Source organism: Thunnus albacares, chromosome 18 (assembly GCF_914725855.1).
Source record: "Thunnus albacares chromosome 18, fThuAlb1.1, whole genome shotgun sequence".
Taxonomy (NCBI): Eukaryota; Metazoa; Chordata; class Actinopteri; order Scombriformes; family Scombridae; genus Thunnus; species Thunnus albacares.
This window is the reverse complement of record NC_058123.1, coordinates 7435184-7459438: the sequence shown is the minus strand read 5'-3', so window position 1 is coordinate 7459438 and position 24255 is coordinate 7435184. Positions and strand designations below refer to the sequence as shown.

Sequence of the window (24255 nt, the reverse complement as noted above, 5' to 3'; positions counted from 1 at the left end):
GTGTTTTATGTATTATGGTGTAACAGCATTTCTGCCAGGAAATGTTTAAAGTTTGACTCCTGACTCATTAGGAAACAGAACAATTTAGGTCATTTGTGCCCACAGGTCCACCACTTTGACCCAGACTGAAATATCTCAAAAACTGTTGGGTGGATTTCCATGAAATAATGCACAAACATCCATGGTTCCCAGAGAATGACTAACTTTCCTTTAGCACCACCAATAGGTCACAGTTTTCGCTTATTCAGTGAAATGTCTCAACAACTATTGGATGGATTGCCATAAAATTTGGTACAAACCGTCATGGTCTCCTCAGGATGAGTCCCACTGACTTTGACTATCTTCAGCTGTAGTTTATCATCTAAATATGGAGACATTCATAAATCAAAACTGTAGAATGTGGATCTTTTCTTGTTGCAGTGATGTGTTCAATATCTAAGCAGCATCTTCATGTAGCTGGCGGAGGTCTTTCATTTGTTTGTTTTTTTTTAAACTATTTTTCAAAATGTTGGGTAGTTTGAAGAACATGCACATCTGTGAAGAAAATTCTGTGATGAGGTATTTAAACGGATTTTGCCAAATAAGACATTTTGACAAAACTGTGTCATCTCTCACTCTCTCGTTACTCTTGGCACAGAACATGTTACAAATTTATAATTTTTACTAGTACACGGAGATCGGTGACCTCACAAAAATCCCAGCAGAACTTTGCACAACTCCAATTTGAGCAGGTCTTAATCAGCCCCAATGACTTGTAAATGGCTGCGTTTATGTAGAGCTAGGACTTTACAATTTGTCTTTCTTTCTGTCTCTTGCTGAAGGTCACTTCAACACGTGGGGATCGATACTGCCAACCCTGTGATTAGAGGATGATGACCTGCTCTACTTCCTGAGCCCAATATCCCCCTTGAGTGGGTATGTGTGTCTTTCATATATAATAACACATCACAAGTTGATTATATATTATGCATGTAAAACCAATGGGGCAGTGGTGGCCTAAAGGTTAGAGAAGCAAGCTGGTGACCGGAGAGTTGCCGGTACAATCCCCTGGATTTCCCCCACCCATGAGAAATTCCCCCACCCAAGCAGCTCCACTCCCTCATTACTAACACCAAGGTGCCCTTGAGCAAGGCCCTTAGTCCCAACTGCTCCAGTGGAGCTGCTCAGTAGCTGGCACATCAGACTATGGTTTTACTGGGCAGCTTCCTGGTATGAATGTGTGAATGTGATCAGGGCGTTCCTGAAAAAGAGAAACTCCCTGAATAAATAAAGGTTACAAAAACACTGTAACTGTTGATGTTATATATGTATACTGAAGTAAAAAAGGACAATATTCCCCTGTGGAGTGAAGTAGAAGTAGCCAGAGTAACATTGGAAATACAAAACATTGGAAAAAACTCAACTTCTACAGTAAAAAAAGTACATTTGTTGTGTAAATGTATTCAGTCACTTGCTCACCACTATTTAATTGTTTTTACTAAGTGGACTTGATAGACTACAGTACATCTAAAGATGGTTAAAACTGACTGTGTTTGGTTTGGGAAAAGGAGTGATCTGATTGGTCCACCCTCGCACGTTGTGGGCGGGGTTTATTTTGGGGCACCAGGCACTACTTGTGCATTATGCAGGCGGTGACAGCATGGACTCACACTGCTCACACTGCCTGGAAACTAACCAACGACAAACTCCTCACAGAGGCAACAAAACCGAAGTGGAGACCTCAGCCTGACGTCAACCTTGTTTTTAAACAGGGTCGATCAATCATTTTAATCGATATCACTGACTTTCGACAACGTCGTGACTTTGTTTTAATTGGCACCAAAAAAAAAAAATAAAAATAGTGGTATCCGTTTATGGGCTCGCGACTCATAACGAGATGAATTCAGTGCACAGGTGCGCGTGGACAGGTTAATTAACAGCTATGTTTTCTTTTGACGTCGCTTCCTAATGAATCGGTGATATTATTAGTTGACGTAATGGAGCAGGAGCACTTTTTGGCATCTGGAAGCGGCGACAGTCTGTCGTCGTCAGGTTCAAACACCTTGTCCGAGGGAGAAGAAATGACGGCTGTCCTGGACATCAAGGTTTCTGCAGATGGAGATGATGGTCGCAACTCGGACTCTGAAAGTATGAACGCAGCAGAGGACGATAGAAATGCAGAGGATGACAAGGAGACACCGGAGGATGAAGAATGTGACGAAGACGAAAAGGTAAACACAACATTTGAATAAGCAAGTGAATATGCAGTATGTATGTTTTCCTGTGTGTGCATGTTCAGTTACATTGATTTTTAAGTTGATGTGTGTCAGTAATCTCTTTTAAAATCTGTAGTCATCAAGCTGAAACACTTCAGAAGACTCATTAATTGGGATACAGCTGTCAAAATATTTGTAAACAAACTGCAGGAGCTTCTTAGCTTCCTGTCTTGAAGTCAGTAAGCAGCACAGAGTCTAATTATAATTCATGCTATGTGCTGCTTTGACTTCATCTACTTCATTTACAAGTCATATACTCATCATCCAGTCTGAGTCCTTCGATGAATGTATATGAACTGATGCACTGCTCTGTCTTTAACCAGGATCACTTCTGTTTCATTCAGTCACATCTATGTTTTGCTTATACCACATCTATTTATTGCTTACATGTCATTTAATTGCCTGACTCTAGTCTACGGTGGCCCCGGAGAGCAAAACGCACTCAGGAAACACATGAAACAATAAGATAACACAACAACAAAACAGACAACATTTCAGAAAACACAACAGCAAAACCGACATCAACGTTTCACAACTTTATTTCCTGAAGTGTCTTTTCTGATTTGCCAACGCGTTTCCTGAAATGTTGTTGTGTTTTTGCATCTCAGCCCCTATCTCTCATGCATACAGAGCTAAACATCCGATCCCTCCTTACCCCGCCACCCCCAAAATACCCGCCTAAAAAAAAACTTGAGCTGCATTTATTGGTGTGGCAACAGAAAATGAATCTATTGTGATAATCCAATAAAGGTTTTGGTCATTTTTAAACCAAAAACCCAAAACATTTCCTGGTTCCAGCTCCACAGATGTTTTTCTTTGTCAAATATAACAATGACCTGAATATCTTTGGACTGTCAGTCAGACAAAATTTTAAGATTTTTTCAGTATTTTAAAATATTTCATATACTAAATGATTAATTGAGAAAATGAGGTTAATTGAATCTTTAGTTGCAGCCCTAAGAAAAACATCAGAAGGTTATTAACAGTGTGTTTCTTTGTTCTGCAGGTATTTCCAGGATCCTCAAAAATTCTTTGAACCATTTGGATGAAAAAGTATTCAGTCTGCTGCATGAAAAAACAAAATCTGTTTCCCAAATTTGTGAGTCACTTTCCTAACCCAAACAGAGACAGTAGTCAGGAAATGACAAATCTCCTTGCACAATTTGTACAATGTGAACCAAAAATTTTTTAAATTTACTATCAGTAATATTGGTATATATTGGTTTTACAGGTTTTTATTGTGCAACAAATGGAATATGTTTTCAACCAGATGGATATAAGAGTCTTTATAGACTCTGGAAATATGTTAAATATACTTAAACATCACTAAAGGACCTTCTGGGTTGTTCAAAGGTCACTGGGTATGAACAGTATGTTTTCTGTAAATTGGATGCTTAGTAATGTACTGTAACGGTAATACATGAGAGAAGCACAAACTGGCCTTACTCAGATCTTTTAGAAGAGAGTGCGGTTAAGGTGGTATTTATTCAGGAAACAGATGGGGAAATGAGGAACACAAAATTCATGTATCAGCCTTTTAAATGATCTAACACATTAGATAGATGCTTCTGCAGACTGGTTAGGCTGGCTCAGATGAGCGTAATGCAGTCCGATGCGTGCAAGGGTGTGTTTGAGATAACCTGACCTATAAACTTTTCCTAAATCATAATATCATGCAACATGACTTCAGGCTGTAGGTGTGGCTGACTGTCATCCTTTATAATGTCCAACATAAGCAATGGGGAAATAAAGAACATTGTGCAACATTATCCATCTATTACTCCACACTTAATGCCTCATAAATTCTCAGATGCAGTGTCCAAAAGCAGTGCAGCAATAGGAAGGTGATGGCTACATTTTGGTATGACGCATGCTTCAGTCATAAATCAAGAAATTGAATCATTGCTTCGTTTTTCGAGGTTGGAAATACACAGACTTGCAGACAGGACTAAAACTGTATTTACTATTAAGATACAATAAGTATAAACCAAAAAAAAAAAGTAATATATATCATTTCATTAATACTCATCCCTCTGTTTATCCAGGCTCTGACTGTTAAATCAGTAAGCATAACAGACTCTCCAACATGCACCGACATCCTCTTGAAAATAACCCTGGGGCGGTGTCATGTTTGCTACCAACTAATTTGGTTTGGCTGAATAACAGTTTGACAGTCCATTAACTTAATAGAGCTGAGATATCACAGACTAGGATCAAGTCTGGTTTCTTGTTTCATTCTGTCTCAAAGTGAACTATTCTACACTGTTGAAATTTATGCGTTTTAATCCCAAGGGGGCATATCGCGGTTTTTGTAATTTTCTGTTATTTTCATACTGTTATGATGTTGGATGTTAAAGATGGTCAAAAGTTCCAAAGTTTAAGTGGAATGTATGTAGAAATGCTCGAGTTGTTTCATGGGTTGTTCACATTGTTCACTCGCGTATTTCGGTTTGGAAGCGGGCTCGAACATGTACGGAAGTTTCCATTCTGAGTAAAGAACGAGAAGAAGAAGAGAAATCTTTCTACTAGTGTTTGTTTACGTAGCCTCGGGAACCGCTGGATGTCAGCCGAGACGCAGCTTCTGGAAGCTAGCCAATCAGAACAGAGTGAGCTCATCGGGAGCGGGGGCCTTAAAGAGACAGGAGCTAAAACGGCCTGTTTCAGACAGAGGCTGAACTGAGGGGCTGCATAAAGAGCCAGTATAAGATAAATAAGGAGTTTTTTGAACTGTAAATCATTCAAAGATATTCCACTAGAGCCCCAGAATATAAATATTGACCTGGAGAAGTACATGATACGTCCCCCTTAATTGAAATGCCATGTTTTTTTTTCTCTTGAAAAGGAAATTTGATTCAATTTCAATATTAGATGTGCTATTTCTCCCAACAGTAGTTTTACTGAAATTTAAACAGGCATTTAAAAACAAACCTGCCCCAAGTTTGAACTAGAGCAGCATGTATTGGATGAACCCTCTGCCCTTTTCTACTCCGTTCATTTAAAACCAGTGACCTCTCTCTTGTGCTGGCCATAGAACAGCTAGTGTAATTTGACCTGCTACACCGAACTAAATAGACACCTCACTCGCCCAAACGCCCAAAGCAGGTCAGATGATCCGCCAGTGAAGCGCAACCTTCCTGTGGTATTACTGTAGGGTTAATGAGGGATCTCCGACCTTTTGACTTATGTCTTGCTGCTGCGGAGTTATAGATGGAAAGTCTTCTGAGAACTCAGATGACGGCACCTCTCAGCACCGACTGGCTCAGTTACCGCTCCGTTTCCAGACTTAGCATCGCTGCGCAGTGTTTCAAGGATGCTTACTACTATAGTGCTTCGTGGAATTTTTCTGCAATGTTTTCATGATGCCTGTCTTTACAGAATCTCAGGGTTGTTGCATCTTAGTTCACCCTAGACATCTAAATCAGTCCAATGTTGTGGGCAGTGACAGAGAACATTATCTACAGTCAGGATGAGATTATCCCACGCATAATCCTTTCTTTCATGCACAAGATAAGATAACAGAAAAAGATTAAAATAGGGAGCATACAGTGCAAATTTATAAACAGATTTTGGCTCAAGTGACAATTTGATATAAACTGTCACTGTCATTTATGGTGCATTACAAGTTTGAGATTAGAAGTGTCGGCAGTTGCACCTGCTTTTCACTGTCCCAGTATATGAATAATGACATATTATATTTAAGTGTCATTGAATGTATCTGTTATGCAGGCTGCCCTTCAGAAACCAGCCTATAAAAGAGCTACAGTGTACAGCAAAGTGCTCTGTTTCTGTCTGTATGTTAATAGTGTGCTACTGTAAAAAATACTCTTTTAATTTCCCATCAGCCTGATTACTTTTCTACGCTAAAGTTAAGACAGTGGGCTTTAATCTAAGTGCATATGTATGAATTTTTCACACTCATTTATCTTTATGATTTAACTGCTTGTAGAGCTGACTCTGACATGCTGCTTGCCAAGGTACACAATCTGTCCGTGTGTTAATCATTATATTCCTTGTCTTTATATGTTTTACTGCTCTTATATTGCCTCATAATCATAAATCCTTCGCCCCATACTTTCTCATTTCTACCTCTCATGTTGGGACGGCAAAGTACAGGAATTGCCAGTTGTGTTAAACTTAATCCCACCATCTCCTGTTTCATTTTTCTTGCATTTCTATTTGCTGCTACAACTGTGTTTCAGTTTGATTATCCTATGGATTTAAGCCTTAATTGTTACACTTCTTCACTATGATATAATAAGTGATATAAAAACTTGGATCAGGCAAGTTGTTATGAAATACGTCTAGGACTGCAGCTAATGATTAATTCATTATCAGTTAATCTGTCAATTATTTCCTGTGTTAATTGTTTTATCTATGAAATGTCAGAAAATAGCGATAAAGTCTGTTATGAAATCCCAGAGTCAATGTTTATGTCTTTTTAAATCTTAGTCTTATTTTGTCCAAACAGCATCCAAAACTCAAAGATATTCCATTTACTATCATGAATGACAAAGGAAAGCATTAAATTATCACAATTCAGAAGCTAAAACCAACAACTGTTCTGGTATATTGCTTAAAAAAACGATTATATTTTCAAAACAGTTGCAGATTCATCGATTAATCGACTACTTGTTGCAGCTCCGCATAGATCAGTGAATATCTTGCAACAAAAATGGCAGATTATTCTCAAGAGAAGACCTTTCTCTATTCTTCTCACATTCCAGGTTTTATCTTTCAGTTTTTGTAGTGACTGCAGATGTTTGTGCAGTTACTTTACAATCAGGTGGATTAGCCTGAGTACACAGAGCGAGCACCAACACAAACCGAATGGCTTCCTCAGTGGTGGAGTTAGGTGCAAAGTGTATTGTTTCATGTACTGTTGATGCCAGCTCCTGTAAAAAAACAACAACATAGTAGCAGTAGTTAAGCAAAGCAGTCTTAAAAATACGAAGAAGGGGGTAACAGCTAGTTCATTTTATTTCCTTTATTCCATTTCCTTTCAGTGAGATTTAATTTATTACACAGACTTTACATCCATTCATCTTCATCTGTCACTCAGCTGACAGCTGCTGTCAACTGATAGATTCAACCCCATGTTTGCATTACACTTTGAATGATATATTTTATGTACCATTCAAATCATTTACAACATGATCGCACTGACCAAACAACAAATTACTTCCCTAAAAGCAAATCAATAATATTAGTGTGCTGAAAAACACCAGTATGTGTTAAAAAAAAAAAAAAAAAAATTAAAAATGGCTTCACTAAACTGAAATGTATTTCTCACCACTTCCCTGTGGAGCAGTTTGTTTTGAACAAGCTGGCACACTCCTCTGCTGTGAGTAATGAGTTTGTTCAATGGGGACTAACCATGTGTGACATTTGGCACTTAGCAAACTGCATTAACTTGTGGAACAAAACAACTAGAAAGCTTTGTTGAATTTGCTCTGTTTAGCTTAGCAGGACATATATTTAACCCTTGAAAGATACATTCGTGTGGTCTGGTTATGTTTAGCATACAAGGTCTTGCTCCTGGAGAGAGATTTGTTTGTTTAAAAAAAAAAAAAAAAGTCATCAGAATGATTAAACAACATCGATTTTCAGGAAATCAATGGAGGGTAACAGTAGTTCATTTTATAGCCACATGTTCCATACACTTTACAACCAATTATCACCATAACCTTTCTCTAACTATGTGTTCCATGTAAACACATATGTTGCTCATTGTTTCTGCATGAAATGTAGGGCTGCAACTAAAGATTATTTTCATTATCGGTGCTGATTATTTTCTCAATTAATGATTTGTTAGAGATCATGGTGGTGTCTTAGTGTTTTGTAAGATCAAGAGTCCAAAATCCAAAGATATTCAGTTTACTGTCATGTATGACACAGAAAAGCCTCAAATCCTCACATTTGAGAGGCATTTTTGCTTAAAGAATTGCTAAAATGATTATTCTATTATCAAAGTAATTACCTGTTTCTGTTGATAGACTAATGGGTGAATTGTTGCAGCTACACCAGAAAATGAATCTCTATTTTAACTATTTTTATAATCAATTATTAATTTAAGTCTTTTATCAAACAAAAAAGGCAAACATTCACTAGTTTTAGCCTCTAAAATGTGAGAATTTGCTCTTTTTAAGCTGTTATATCATTGTAAATTGAACATCTTTGAGATTTGGGCTACTGGTCGGACGAAACGAGCCATTTGTGGTCTGGTTTATGATGGTCATTTCACTATTTTTTGACACTTCAGAGACTGAATGATTAATTGGTTAATCTTTACAGCCACCTTTCCAGTCTCCTCCTGTATGAGCATTATAGACTGATGTGAGATCAACACGCATTTGTTTCAGAGCAGAAGCGGAGCCAAACCGCCAAACTCCAATATGTGTTATTGTTGGAATGAACAACGCAGCTATAAGGGAAGTGATTCTTTGTAGGGCTGGTTTCAAAGTGGCAGCTGGCCAACAGCTGAATTATTGTAATTGAAATATCTAACACCCAACTTTTGTAGGATCCAGGGTCTTCGGGGTTCGACTCATACAAGGGGCAGAAAGTCAGACATGCATCAGCTGCTTCGATTTTAACAAATATTTTAAAAAATCTGTTTGTCACAAGTTGCTCAACCACATGGAAGTGCAGTGATAAATCACTTGAGTACCCCTTTAAGATTACACTGGTTTTCTAATGTCCCAAAGTGCCTCAGTGAACATTGTAAACAGTACTGGGGTCGACTTTGGTTACTGATCTTGGTTGTGTTTACTCATTATATCTTAGTGTTTACTGATACTGACTCATAAAGCAGTTCATTGTTATTTCAGTATGCTGATAGAGCATTTTCATTTTACATCACTGAAATTGATGGAAACCAGTAGCTGACTGGAAGTTGGGAAATGCACTTTTATCAGTTTAAAAACATATTTTTCTTTGGAAATATGTTATTATGAGTCGTGTGTTTATGTTGCTGATGGTGCATCCAAACTTTTTTTTAGACTTTTAGAGTATTTTTGGAATAAAAACACACTATAAACTATATATAAAGATAGACGTAGTGAGGTGTGAAGTCACCCATTGATTTGCACTGGAGCCAGTTTGAAGTCCAGAGTTGCTGCTTATGGTTGGCACCATCTTTTCTGTTTGGAGCCAAGACCTTCCAAATAAGGAGTGTGGGGTGTTGCCTTTCACACTTTGGAAACACGTCCCGCTACCACAGACTGAAGCAAAGCGCTCGGCTCTCTGGGACACTGAGCACTGCACACTTGAGCTAAAGTTAGCTACTTAATCAAAATTTTGCTAACAGGGCAGCTCAGTGTGAGTCCCGGAGCCAGAGAAAACAGCAGATGAGTGAACTGTCAATAAACACGCACGCAGCAGACCTCAAAGTTATGAGAAATTTTCAAATCCTATTAAAAGCTTCCAAAATGACCACCAGGACACTTATTAGAGGGTCCGGATTTAGCGATTAAGACCATAATGATTTGTTGAAAAAAATGATTGACTTAGTATTTCTAGAGAAAAGTTGATGCTTTTTGAATGGGGATCAATTGGAGCCAACATCTAGCGGCTGTTGGTGGCTTTATACTTGAAGGTACTTCAGCTTCGGCCTCAAGCCGTGGTAGCTACAGCTTGGAATAGACGAGTAAAATTTAATAGCCTAAAGCCGACTACTTGGGATGAGTTGTGCTTGATGCTGGGTTGGCCGATGCTGTGCTCATTATAAGAAAACAATGACACAGCTGGCATATGGTGATGTCAATGCTCATTCAGTGTTTGTCATGTTAAGCTTTTGTTTTGCACTGTTCTGCGGACAGTAATGTAGAGGAAATGGAAAAACACACGGAAACTGGATGATTCAGCTAAGACATTGATTATTCGACTGGAGATTTTTGAACGAAGATTTGACACAATCAGAGTTTAATGGGTATTCTCAATTTAATTCCTAATTTTAAACAGCCAAGTCGATGGTCTCTGTCACCTTTTTACCATTAGTCTTAATCAGACATAATACTTGATTGGCTAATTGGTTTATTCCATGAGTGCCTGTGCCCTAAAGTCAGAGGGCAACAGTCACACATTGCATCAGTGCCTCCATGTGTATCAATATTTGCTTCTGTTTGACAATGTTTAACTCCTTCTCTCCGTGCCATGGTTCTAACCCTATAGTGTGCCCCGAAATAAGCAGCCATTTATTTAAGCAGGCAGCCAGGCAGGGTGATTAGAGGGACATCCAGTGTCAGTGCATGCTTCGTGGCTAAGAGGATTAACACAATCTGGTTAAGACTCTTTTTTACTCAGGACTCTTGTCTTTCCAGGTTCCATCTTTGATTTTTGACTCTCTTTCTCCCTGTCTTTTGCATGTATGCACGTCAGGGTTAAACACTGATGATAGAGCGTTCGAAGTGATACAGGAGGTTAAGTTTGTTAGTACTCAAACAATAATGTCTTTAGGTCGGAATTTCAGTGTAGGTCATTGTTCATCATCGCAGGGAAACAAGGTAAGAGACTCACACAGACATTGCTGACAGGATTCTGTGATGTATTTTTTTTATCTCAGTTTGTATGCAGAGTGATATAGTTTTGTGTTTTAAGTCCTTCTGAATGAACATAACTTACATGTACACTCACCGAGAACTTTATTAGGAACACCTGCGTAATCTAATGCATGTACTAAATCCTCTAAAGTGTTCCTAATGTTTTGTCGTCTTATAGTCGAGCACTTCCGTGTTCATAGTAAATAAGATTAAAAAAATTGATATAACAACATGAAACACACTGTATTGGACTCATTTACACTTAGCATTGATGATAAACTTGATAGTTACTTCATTAAAACAATTTTTCGGGTTGGGGGTTAGTGAAATAATATATAAAACATATAACAAATAGCCTAAATCTTAACTCAACCCTTCTTACACCAGCACCATATAGTCTACACCCAAAATCTAGTGTAATGTATTTCAAGTGTTTTTAATGTTTTTCTTATGTGTTCAGCACCTTGAATTACAACTACTGTATGAAAAATTATGTACAAATAAACTTAAACTCATATAAAAAAACAAACATCTTCAAAATTTCCATGTCCATGTCTGATGGTAACCAGGCAACGAGCTCTCTAGCGTTCACACAGTCCAGCCATATACCAGTTTTTGACCTAGTCTTGTTTCAGATTTGGTTGTACTGTGAGAAGAGAGAATTTTATACACCCATTGGGAGTTTGTAATGGATCCTGTCTGAGAAGTCCTTGTTTCTAAAAAAAAAAAAAAAAAAAAATTAAATATAATAACTTGTTCTGGTTGCTCAGTAGACTTCTTGTAGAATTTTTTACGGCGGAAATCCCAGATGTACCAAAATGTAATCAACAGTTCCTTGGCCTTAGGCCTATCAGTACACCAGATTTCATGCAATGCATACAGTAGGTCTCTAAGGCCCTTTGCAAAAAGGCAGGAAAACATGACTTACTCGGTGGAAAAAATAATGCATGGTTTAGCTCTTTACATGCTGAAGATAATGAATCTTAACATGGATAATCTTATGAAATTGCTAAAGGAAAGAACCCTTGTATTTTTCCAACTTGAGAGCATGTCAACACAGGAAACTGAATTCCCTTGTGAGAGCACACAAAGTTCAAATAGCCAAAGCCTAAGATTTTCCTCAGCTAATGAAGGGAAAGTGTCAGAATGACGAGAGTAACAAAGTGTTGGGTGACTGGGTGACTGAAATGTGGCGTACCCTGCAGAGAGATTTGATCACACAGAGTTATTTGGATTTGAACCTCAAGACTTTTAAGTGTGCTGTTTTCCTCATGAGTAAACACTAAGATCCTCAGTGCACAGAGCGAGGGAAGAGAGATTCAGGCCAGATTGGAATTTGGGGAGAGTTGAACAAGACAGATGTTGGGTGACAAGGTCGGCCAGAACATAATTTGCTCTACTGCAGTTGACCCTGAGAAAAAGAACGATGAACATGCTCCCTAAACTCAAGGGTTCACTCAGTACACTTCAAAAAGATGTAAGCATTGCGTGAAATGACCGCTCCAAATTAGATAATCACACCATGTGTTTGTTTCAGGAGTTGTGTAGACTACTAGAAAGGAAAGAGGAAAAAATGTCACTGTTTACAGAGACAGAAACAACAATCCTCTTCTTATACATCTCGTCCCCCGAACAGCAATTGGCCAGCCATAGCTTAGCAACCGTAACCAGGCACAGCAGGCCTGTCAAGCTTTTCTCCACATGCCGAAGCATGTGCACGGGGCTGTAGGGAGAGTGATACTCAGGATCTTTAGTTTTTCCTTGTCATACCTTTTAATACTTTTTAATACTTGGACTAGTTCTTAACTATAATACAAGAATAACACAGTTTCTTTAATTCCATGGCTTGGGACATGCAGCTTTTTAACAAGATGTCATTAACAGTATGTAGCCATCAAGAACATTATTAAGAGCCCTCTAACAAGATTCTTGTTTTTGAAAGAAGTCAGCTGGAAACATTAAAAAGTTAACTGGATAAAGGGTTTTCAATCTGCTAGTGACAGGTCGTTTCGATTGTCGCCAGCTAGAAATGAAAAGCTTGTTTTTGTCTACCTTTGTCTGAAATTAAGGACCAGTTTTTTCAATAATACTAAGAATTTCGAGTAGTAATTCAGCTACATTTATCATGTACAGCACCGAAGGGGTGGGGCGTAGCAAACAGTCAACTGGCATTTATGTGCATCGTTATTAACTTTTGGTTTTTGTGTTTTCTAAAATATTTAAATCCAAACTGATTTAGACAATCTGACATCTTTCATTCTGTGTGATACAGCAAAGATTATTTATCTCAAATTCTGTGCTCAGACCAGTTCATTAGAGAGAAATGGGAATTCTTTCTGTTGAACGGTAAAGCATAAATGACGACATTCCCTTTTATTCTCGTGCCAAGAATAATTTTGCTGTAAATTCATTTGAACCATTATGTATGTACGGATATGAATGAATCACTGCTAAGTATGTAAAGAAACAATAGACTTCTGAGGAAGACTTGGCATCAGGAAGTATTTATGCAGACCGACTTGTAATTTATATTCATTGTTTGACTCATTACTGAGTAATATGGAGAAACACTTTGAACATATTAGAGTGAAAACAACAACTGATGTTGAATTGCCTGGTTGAAACATTTCACTCTGTTAGATGGCAAAATACCAACCGTGATGAAGTGAGATTATGTTGTTGTGTGTAGTTATAAATGCAACATGTGAAGCTGCGGATTTTGGGTTTAAAAGCTACATTTTGTCTTTGTTTTTCAGTGTAGATCAGGGAGTGTTAAGACAACAGTTTGTTTTTCTTCAGCAAAAGAATTTTTTTTTTTTGATGAGTAGCAAACCTAAGTTCAAGAAGGCAAAGTTCTTGTTAGTCTTAATCAAAGTATGATTTGATTATTTCCAATCCTAGTTGGAAAAGGATGTGATGAAGAAACAATGGCAGGGAGGGAGATGAGTGAAAACAAAGGGCAGCAACGACTGGAAAGCTGTACGATGTAATGCCTCTTGATGTATGGGGTCTCTTCCTGTTTTACTGCGAATGTGTACTCATTGTGTCTTAGCAACCAATGAAAAGACACTAATAACAATTTGTTCTCACTTGTAAAAGGTCTCTTTCATCCATCTCAGTGAAATAATTAACAACACTTCCCCGCAAATCCTTCAAAGGGAATTAATATCCTGGGGTGTGAATACGTTTTCTAATTCTCTCTTTGTGCAACTGCCTTAGATTTGTTTGTTTTTTTTTTTTCAAGTGGAAATCATGACTCAACCCTCTTTAGCTTTTGTAATGCAGAACCTTGCTTGTTAGTGAAGTATACCATACAATACCTTAATATGTTGCTAGGAAAAGTAACAGGAAAAACATTGAAATTAGTGTTTTGAGAGCTTTTATCTTCAGGTGATAAGAAATTTCAACAGTCTTCAGGACACAGCTGCAGGTAGCCAGTAACCCACTTTCTGTTCTATGTATTCAAGTCTATTTATCTCAGTTTTTTTAAGTATTTTTTCCGTGTGTACTGTACTCCATGTATTTATAGTGTATACTTTATGTGTGTCACTGCGTGTGATAGCATGACTTTTGATTGGAGAGCAACCAGGTCACATGTTATGGCATTTTAATATGACAATAAATCCCTTGAAGGTGAACTTATGTGCTTGCGCTTTGTTTTTAAATGCCAAGCTTCATGGTATAGTAGTGTTTAGACCACATACAAGTGTGTGAAAACCACAGAGTTTTTCTTGGCTTGCACTATTAGGGTATTTATTACTTGACCTTGGTGACAATGTCCCAGTGTGCAGCCTGCATTTTCTTTTTTCTTTCATCATTGCATATGCCTGTGTAGGATACACAACTCTTCCTGCTGCTCCGTCCTTTTGTTTGTCAGTTTGTTTGGGTAGCTGTGCATGCTTGTGTGTGTATATACCGGTATAAAAAGTTTCTCTTCTGTGCGGCTTGACTGTCTCTCCCCGCCTCCAGTGCATGTAGTCTTTGTAGTCTCGGCTGGTAAAGGTCAACAGCAAGAGTAAAGGGTCTGGTGAGTGTTTGCTCTGCTTTCTGCATCATCAGTCTTATCCACAATGTGTTGGAAACATTCCCGCTCCTGTGTGGATGAAAGACTGTTCAACATCGATGCTCTATTGATTCTGAATGCATATAAAACAATGCGTAAAATATTCACCTTGCTTTGGTTCTTGCACTTGTCTGGCTTTATTCCCTTTTTTTTCTCAGTTTAGTTTTTTTTTTTTTTTTATCTTTTCCATTATCCGCCGATCCTTTGATACCAGCTTTTTCTTGCAGAATTCTTGCAGACATATTTGGCCCAAGGTTATCTAAATCAACAGTAAATAAAATGTGTCTTTATAAAAAGAATCATTATTGCTGTGGGTTTTAATTGCCAGGAAATATTAATTGAAGTGGGTGTTTACTTGCAAAAAAAAGGTTCTTGTTTAGTTTTTAGCGAGCGGATATTGTGGTTATCATAATATTGTAAACCACAGAGAGTTCAGGATGCGAGAATGCGTAATCAAATGTAGAATCAAAGTGACAGAGTTGTTGCTGGTGTAACAGCAAAAAAAAAACATACTAATATAGTCATCTGTTTGTCACATATTCCATCCTAGTTAAGGTGGGCAGCCGGTAAACACGACCCACTTTGCGTGTTGTGCAGTTCACCTTCTTTGTCTCACCTGTTTGCTGTCTGTTCTCTGCTTTGACAACAGAAGGATTGTTGGTACTGTCCACTGTGTGTGAAGCTGAGGGTGGAACAGAAGATGAAGGAAGGAGGGGCAGGTCAGGTTTGATCTTGCTTTCAGGAGCTCTGCGCGGCTGTCAGCTGCAGGGAGAGAGAGGAATGCTAGGTGAAAGGGCACCGGCGGCTGCCAAAACTGCAACGTGTGTGCTACCCGCTATGCACACAGAAAGCGAACCGTGATTGGCTCGCTGCAGTGCTTTTCTATGTAATCAAACAGGCATTTAAAGGGCTGACACCCACTCTTAAAATCAATGCAGATGTTTTTGGACAAGCAGACATTTGATTTGATTAATATCCTTTTAATAATGGAGCTTAGTGTCAGGCTGTCTTATGAGTCACTTAAACTCACGTAGGCATGGAGCAGGCAGTAACGGTTTACTGATCAACCCATCCATCATTCATAATTTGGCTGATGTTATTGGCTGAGCTCAGCTGACAAAAAAAAAATCAGATGAAACTCTGGTCAGCTTGGCAGACCTCCATAGTTGTCACAGGCTCAAATTTCTGTTATGGTGCACCAAGTCAAGAGGATGAAGGCAAAAGGTTGCAGGGATTACAAGGCTTATATGATTGTTTGTTTGTTGCATGTTGGGTTTAAAATTGTCAGATTATATTGTATTCTACCTAACTAGTTATGATAAGTAGACAGTAAGAATTTGTCTAATGGTCTCCTGTGTAAAAATGACTGGAGGCTGGAAAAAACATTTTCTGCCTCACATACATGTCCTCAAGTAGCCTTATTTTTCTTTTCTTTTTTTTAATATTGATTGAGTGATACTTCATGTTTGCATAGTGAAAACAAGCATCAGACCAAAACATATACCAGCACACCTCTAAACTTCAGACTTTGACCCAGTGCACAAGCAAGCAAGATACAATCACCGCTTATCTTTCTTCTTTTTATGACTTTGCAGTCATATTCTGTCGATGATTGATGTGGTTTTATCTGCCTGTTAAACAACAACAATAACAAAAAAAATGTTACGTTACGGCCTGCATGAAAACACAGCAGATTACTTCTGATGGTGACGGTGATGGTGATGAAAGGCAACGGAAGGTGTAATATATTGAGAAATAAAGAACTTCTATAAAACGACTCTAACTTCCTTTGTGATGTAGAAACCTTAAACATGTTCTGACAGTCACTTTAGTATCAGGTTTTCTGCACAATGTACCATCATGGTCTACAGCGCCTGAGCAATGAGGTCATAATAACCTGTTCTGAGAAAGTCTGTTTAGAGCCAGCTGCTTCTGGATGATATAGGAGTTTACCGCTGATTGTGTCACAGTATAACTCTAAGCTGCTTATAGAAGCATTGTTTGGTTATCATCTACTTTAAATGACATAACTGCCTATCCATCGCTTATTTCATTGTGATTAATCCGAATATATTTACCTGTAAACACTTGTAGACGGTTGCAACACCTGTTTTATAAGTTCAAACTTTGTTTAGTTATGATATGGGTGACCTGCCAGGTCTAAGTCAACTGAACCAGCTGTCAAATCTCGTGTTAGCTTGCTAATATATGGCCTGCAATGAAGAGTAAAAGAAGTAATGGGATATAGTTGATACATCTGACCAGACACTTGATCAAATTACTGTTAAATAAAGTTAGGGGTTTTATTTCACTGTCCTAATGTGCAGCAAGCTATGGAAAAGCAATAAAGCATGTACGAAGATACATCCAGAGTAGATATATTTACAGTATATTGCAGTTATATTTAAAATGATCACAGTTCAAGCAGAGACTTCATATTGTAGCACAATTAAAAATGCTGCACGTATGGGTCTATAACTACAGTACAGCTTTAAAGGGAACATATCGTGTTTTTTGTGATTTTCTGTTTTTTTTTTTTTGAGATGCAGCTTCCCAAAGCTAACCAATCAGAACAGAGTGGGCTCACTGGGAGGGAGGCCTTAAAGAGACAGGAGCTAAAACGACCTGTTTCACACAGAGGCTGAACTGAGGGGCTGCATAAAGGGTCAATGTGTGATAAATAAGGAAATAAGTAAAGGAATAAGGAAATAAATACATTTTTTAAGTGTAAATCATGCAAAGATATTGTAGTAGAGCCCCAGAATATGAATATAGACCTGGAAATGAACTCACTTGCAAGAGAATCTCTCAATATTGCGTGAATTTCTCTATTCAAAAAAGCTATTACTCATTTTTAGAAGCTCCAGTTCATTCTTCCCTCCTTCTCTAACATTTTTCTGGTTGATACATTTCTCACAATAATAGCACAAAGAGATGGAAAGTTTCCCTTTTTATTGTATTCTCACCACAGTCTGGGATTATACAATTAAAACAAATGTCTACTGTATTAACATACAGTAGATTTAAACCATCCGTTCTACACGAAATGTGACCATGTACTGTAAATAAGTTGATGCCTGTGTTTAGATGTAGCAGACAGATAATGGCACTTCCATCCTGCTAATGGCTCTGTTTCTTCTCCTTTCGTCATGTGTGTGTCTAAGTAACATTACTATAGTTCAGACTGAGGAACACTGATGGTAGATATGCACGGTAATATCTCCTCTTACCATTAAAGTGAAGACAAACAATGAACAGCACTCTTGCAGAGCTCTGGCATGTCAGGGTCATGAGATCTTACGGCATTTGTTTATGCTTAAGGCAGAGCTGCAAATGATCAATTGCCCCTTGACTAGTTATTGCATGTAGCACTGATGACTAAAGAGGAACTTTGTTGCATAATTCTGCATTGTCATGATAAGGGGAAATCTTTAGAGACAGTTTTACTTTCATTTGTTTGTACTACACGTTCTGAGTCTTAATGTGTTTTTTTTTCTTGTAGCTTCCAGTAATCACGTCACTCTTGTGTTATAGATAGGTGAAGGCACCCTGCAAAGCATTGTCCTTAATAGTATTGGGATCATGAATCATCCCGTTGAGAAGCAGGGGGGTATTTCCTTCCACACAATGCTCTGAGCCATGTATATCTTTGTATTCTCAGGGAGTGCCTCTTCCTCACCGCTTGGCATTGTTATGCGGTGTGAGCTTCATGCAAGGTCATTATCTCTTGAGAATACAATGGGCTGGTGTAATGTGATGTGCTGTGTCATTGGGTATATTTATTATGGATTTCAAACTTGCCATATTCTTGATGTAGCATGTAGTTGCATATTTTATATTTACTTTTGTGAATATATTTTTGCTATTTTTCCCTCTCTGACATTGAGTTATACTGAAGCAAAAGCTCTGAGCACAGTCATGGGGGCTAGAGCTTATTGCTTAGACAGTCCTTTAAACAAACATGTTTCTCATTTAGAACCTGCAGCAGACATGGGTGTGGAAGCCTCACAAATCATGGACTGAGTAACTGATCCATAAACTACATGTTGTGCTAAACTATGAGCTGAACATTATTATTTTGAGACCAGCCTGGGAATCCCCCTCCTATTTGAGAGGTTTAGTCTTGCCCTTAGGGCTGCCTGAGGTTTTCAGATTTGCTACTTTTTTTTTCTCATAGTACTAATCTGTACATTATGCCCCCTTCTGGGGAATTTACTCCCATGTTTACCTTGTATTAATAGCCTGTGAGAAAGTGTGTCATTTCCTCAAATTCTATAATGATGAAGGCCAAAAGTATATGGACAAGACACTTGCTTTCACATTAAAGGTGCGATATGTAAGAATCAATAATTCCTTCTCATAAATGACAACAGTGGCCGTTAACTGAGCTGCAGACGGCGTTCTGTTGCTCGTGCTCGCAAGCGCTAACATTAGCCCGCTAAAACCACAATATCACAATATATTTCACATGCTTTGCAGTAATGTTAGCTTACCTGACTCTGTGTTGTGGTGGTTGCCGGTCGTTGACGTTAGCGGACTCCATTTCTAAGCTAATGTTAGCTAGTTTTGCACCCTGTTAGTGCCGGAGAAAAGCCAGCCACTCGGGAGCGCGCATAAACGTCACATCCTTTGAATTTTCATGGAAAAACATTAGCCTGGTAAAACCACAATATCACAATATATTTCACATGCTTTGCAGTAATGTTAGCTTACCTGACTCTGTGTTGTGTTGGGTGCCAGTCGTTGATGTTAGCGGACTCCATTTCTAAGCTAACGTTAGCTAGAATTGCACCCTGTTATTGCCGGAGAAAAGCAAGCCACTCGGGAGTGCGCATAAACATCACATCCTTTTGAATTTTCACGGAAAAACCAGCCCGAGTCCCTCACATAGAAATCAGTCCACAGGCTGTTATAGACAACAGAGAAAGTTGGGGAAGGTCTCATTTTTTAAGTTATGTTACAATCTGTTCACTCGCTGGCAATAGAAAGCGATTAATACATGTAAATTGCCTCACAATTCTTACATATAGCACCTTTGATGTAAAAAATACTTAATATTACTAAATACAAAACTTATTATTTAATTGATAATTGATAATTAGTCTTAAATATAGACTCAAGTCAGAAACTTGATTGAAATCCACCTCAGTTGTCAAGTGAAGTAGGAGACATCTTGTGTCTAGTAGTTGAAATTAACCATATTTTCATATTCATATATCATAGATTTTCCAATAAGGGAGAAGGAGTAGATGTGATTTTTAACTAGGTAATTGAAACTTTTTTGTTTTTTGTAAAAAGATACTAGACAAATTATTATTCAGAGCACCTTAAAAATCTAGGAACGTAGCTTACCTTGGTGTATTCATTAGCTTCATGCAAATCTCCTCAATCTGCAGTCTGTAACACATACACAAGGTCCTAACAAGCTGAAATGATGCTTTTTTCTTCTTTGAATGAAACAAAGTAAGAAGAAAAACTATTTATATTTGGGTCTCATCTGTGTACCTTAAACTTATTTCTCTAATGATACCTCTTTTTTTTCTGTCTTCCATGTATCTAGTTGGACAACATCCTCTATCCTCCCTCCACAACCCTCAGGAAGTCCAGTAACCCAGAGTTAACTTATGGATTAAGTCCTGCTCTCAAATTTAAGCGACATCTCAGCGAGGATGGAAAACACGTTCGAAGACGGAGCCTAGGGGGTGGTCTCACAGGTAATAGTTTTTATGTATGGACTTCATATTTTAAAGTCGTGGATGTATTTGGGCTGGTTTGGACTACTAGACAGACATTAGTTATTACTGTGGGCTTTGGAAGGTTTCTACCAGGTTTCATTGATCCATGTTTTCTTCATTCTCCATGCAATGATAAATGATAGCCTTAAAATATGGCTATAATATCACAGTTAACCACGGTTCAACATTTTTACGCTTTTTAATAACTCATATGCTTCATTTCATTAAACTTGGATCCATATGACTTATGTGTTAGTCTACTATTTAAGGTGAGAACCTCCATAAAACAGGCTGATTTGTCTTTATTGTTACTCATCTTACTGTATGTAACCAATATGTCATATCTCCCTCCTCACACTCACCTTCACACATTGTCCCCAAGGTTTCACACACACAGGTTGAAGATTTATTTATAGTGGCACCCCAGAGGGAGAAAAACGATTTATGTTAATCCTTTTTCAAAGCGGGCTATGACATTAATCGGCATAAACCAATGACCATCTATCATGGATGCTCCTTAATGGGCTATTAATACCCCTTAATATGTTTGAAGGGTAAGGGCCTCTTACCTTGAGTGATATCCAAGCGTGGAGATATATCTTTGCTTTTATTTTTCCTTGGTTTTTAGATCTTGCAGAGACTTATGCCACATTCCCAGCGCAAATTGATGTGAGTGGAATTTCATTTTAGGAGTTCAAAGCATTCAAAAATGACTTGGAAAATGTATTTTCAGAAGCTTGGGAAAATCCACAGACCCTGCTGTGAGCAATTTTCACTATTTCCTACCAATGTGGGGAAAATAATTACAAGGCCATACTTTGAAGTAAAAACTCCATATCAAATGACTTTTTTTCAGTTGCAGCAAGTAGCGATAAACAGTGGCCATCTTTCACTTAAACCTGTTTCTAAAAAGAGGACTGCTCAAGGACTGCGACAATGACAGTGTCACACTTGGCAGGACACCATTCAAAATTGCATCAGAGATAAATTTAATGAAGCCAAAAGGATTATATCATCATCTGCAAACAGCAGCTATGTGACCCCAGTGTCATCAAACTGGATGCCCTCTAGACCTGGAATGCATCATAGTATCATTTCAAGATTATTTAGATTTTTTCCATTCATTGTTTGCCCTGAAAACAAATTCCAAACATGAAACTATTTTCTGCCAAATACGGGAACAGCTTTGATTATTTCACACGAGAGATTTCTCATTGTTTCATACTGTTTTGTCTTTGTTCCTCTCACCGGTTTTAAGGAGGGCAGGACACAGTTGGAAAAAGGCGAGAGATGAGAATATATGTATGTTTTGGTGAGAATTGTGGAGTTTGAGCACAGAAGTCGTGGTGGTGTTTGCTTAGGTCTCTTTCAATCAAACCACAACCCCACAGCCCTGAAGAAGCAGATTAGCTTTAGGGTTAAACTCTTAACAGATAATAATAATGATTCCTTTCCCAAAACTTTAACTTCGATTGTTGTGTATTTAGTCATTAATATTTAATGTCGCAGAAAAGCACTTTAATACATAAAGAACCAAGTTTACAGGGGCTTTAGGCAGGAAATGCATAATCCAATCGTCTGCAGGTAATTCCCTTAGCAGCTCTTGTTATTGTTGATCTATACCTGCGTTAGCTCATGCCCCATCTATGCTCATTTATAGTCTCCTCAGCTATTCACTGTGGCCGACACACAAATGGCTTAAGTATGAGCTATGGTTGAAATGTGGTTGAAAATGCTCATTAGGTTTTGAATTTTTTACAGCCGTGCTTAGTCTCCGGAACAAAGGAGGAATGCATGAGCTAACACGCTAACTACTGACTCGGTTTACTGTCAGTAAGGCTGCATTTTGTGTGCACTCCCAATAGAAAACATACTGCGTTCCTGTTATGGAGAACGTGTAAAGCCAGCAGGAGTGTTATCCCCCTTGAAATTGTCAAAATCACTGTGCAAGGATTTATGATTTAAGTTAGTAGGTAGGTAGAAAAAATCCTGCAGCCTGGACTCAGGGAATAGAAACTACCTGACCAGATTTTGTATTTCCAGTCGGAATTACTTTGTGATTTTCTGAGGGACTCAAGAACATACTGCACATCCAATTTATATGCAGATTCCACTAACAAGGGATCTCCAACGGCTGGATAAATCGGGTAAGAGAAGAATCATGTTGACATGGAAAAAAAAAAAAAGTTTGAGATGTAGTAGTTTCAATTTGCCTCTGAATAGAGGAGCGGGGTTCCAGCTCACATGAGCATATATATAGTACATTCCTCCCCTTGGACAATTACGGCTCCTCTATGTGACTGTGACCTTGTTTGCTTCCATTCAGAAAATTGTAAGACCTCAGACTGGCTGTCTGTCTGTTTTTAGGGCTTTGAATTGTTTATTTTTTCTTCTGAGGTGTATATATAGGCTACAGTATATGGAGGACTTTCACCTGACTGATTAAAATGCTGACCTTTTCAAAGTCGATGAAAGTTGCAGCTTTGAATGAATGCATTACCCTTTTAATAATTGGCCTACATAAAAAGAAGATGAATGAACACAAACATTAACCTGGAGCGGGTCGACTTCCGTTGACTTGATTGTGCCATTAAAGCGAGATGATTGATTTTAATTCGAGGTGGGATTTGATAGAGGGTGCTGATTTTAACATAACTTAATTTGTTGTCACAGTGTAGCTAGTTTGTGCTCGCAGCTAGCACTGTACCTAAGGGCACATGTGTTTTTGAAAGGCCATCAAATGGTTTAGACTTTCTTTAATGTTATAAATAAGGCAGTGTTTTTTTTTATTATCAGACATAAACAGACAAATGCCTCTAAATTCATTCATATAAGTAACCCCAGGCTTTTTAAAAATCTTGTAGTTAGGACATCAAGAGCTATTTCTTATAAATTGTGGCTAAAAAAACTTCACTAGCAGCAACTACAGTAGCTTTGAGGGCTAATACAATCCAATCTTTATGCTGCAATGAAAAAGCTGTTAATAAAATTAATGCATGACCGCTGTGTTTTAAATCTCCCTTAGGAATGAAGAGTTTCTCTCTGTGAAGGGATGAAAAACAAGCCTTGTTTACCCTTTAGCCTTTAGCCTTTAGCCTGCGGTAGCATAGATGACATTGCCTCGGATACAGTGTATGAAACCCAGCAGAGCAATAACAGTATGTGTAGAGATTTTTTGATTTATTCGTTTATATTTCACATCATAATTCCTGAAGCAGCAGTGTGCTTGAAACAGAGGCATCCGGACAACGTTGGGAACGGAGCGGCCTGACCTTGCAAATACCTGCACTGAATGTAAAAAAAACAGACATTACTCCTCTACCCACCTCTTCTAAAAGTGTTGACTAGTGCCTGACGAGAGATTTCCTTTATGCCGGGATGTGATGGACTCTAGTGAGGATAACATTTGCCAGTAAGGAAGGAAGGACCACAGTTTTCCCTCCTTATCCTGTTTGGTCTCCCTTAAATTCTCTTGGTCTTACTGCATTGATCACAGTTTAAAAGTGAGGACTACTGTAATTCAGCTGGCAGAAATGTGCATACAGTATATTTTATATTTATTTTATCTACTAACTGTATGTGTATGCACTGTATTTTTTATATGTAGAGGTCTTCTTGCTTGAGTTCAGAACTGAACCTTATAATTTAGTCTGCACTGTGGGAAA

The 24255-nt window shown here is 38.2% G+C and overlaps 1 protein-coding gene and 1 long non-coding RNA gene across 3 annotated transcripts in view; one reads left to right on the top strand and one right to left on the bottom strand.

Annotated features, from left to right (window-relative positions):
* The first annotated feature begins 1597 nt into the window (after positions 1 to 1597).
* mast4 (microtubule associated serine/threonine kinase family member 4) overlaps positions 1598 to 24255 on the top strand; it is a 104561-nt gene continuing 81903 nt past the window's right edge. For both annotated transcript variants that reach the window (XM_044332898.1, XM_044332897.1), the window contains exons 1-2: positions 1598 to 2210; positions 20416 to 20569. In XM_044332898.1, coding sequence (XP_044188833.1) covers positions 1977 to 2210; positions 20416 to 20569 — 388 coding nt within the window. In that variant the 5' untranslated portion in view covers positions 1598 to 1976. The remainder of the gene's footprint in view (positions 2211 to 20415; positions 20570 to 24255) is intronic.
* Positions 11517 to 19820, bottom strand: LOC122968018. Its single transcript, XR_006398740.1, has 6 exons — positions 19569 to 19820; positions 19349 to 19482; positions 15886 to 16486; positions 15472 to 15617; positions 14964 to 15114; positions 11517 to 14885 (listed from the first exon to the last, which is right to left on the bottom strand). It is a non-coding gene; the product is annotated as an uncharacterized LOC122968018 (long non-coding RNA).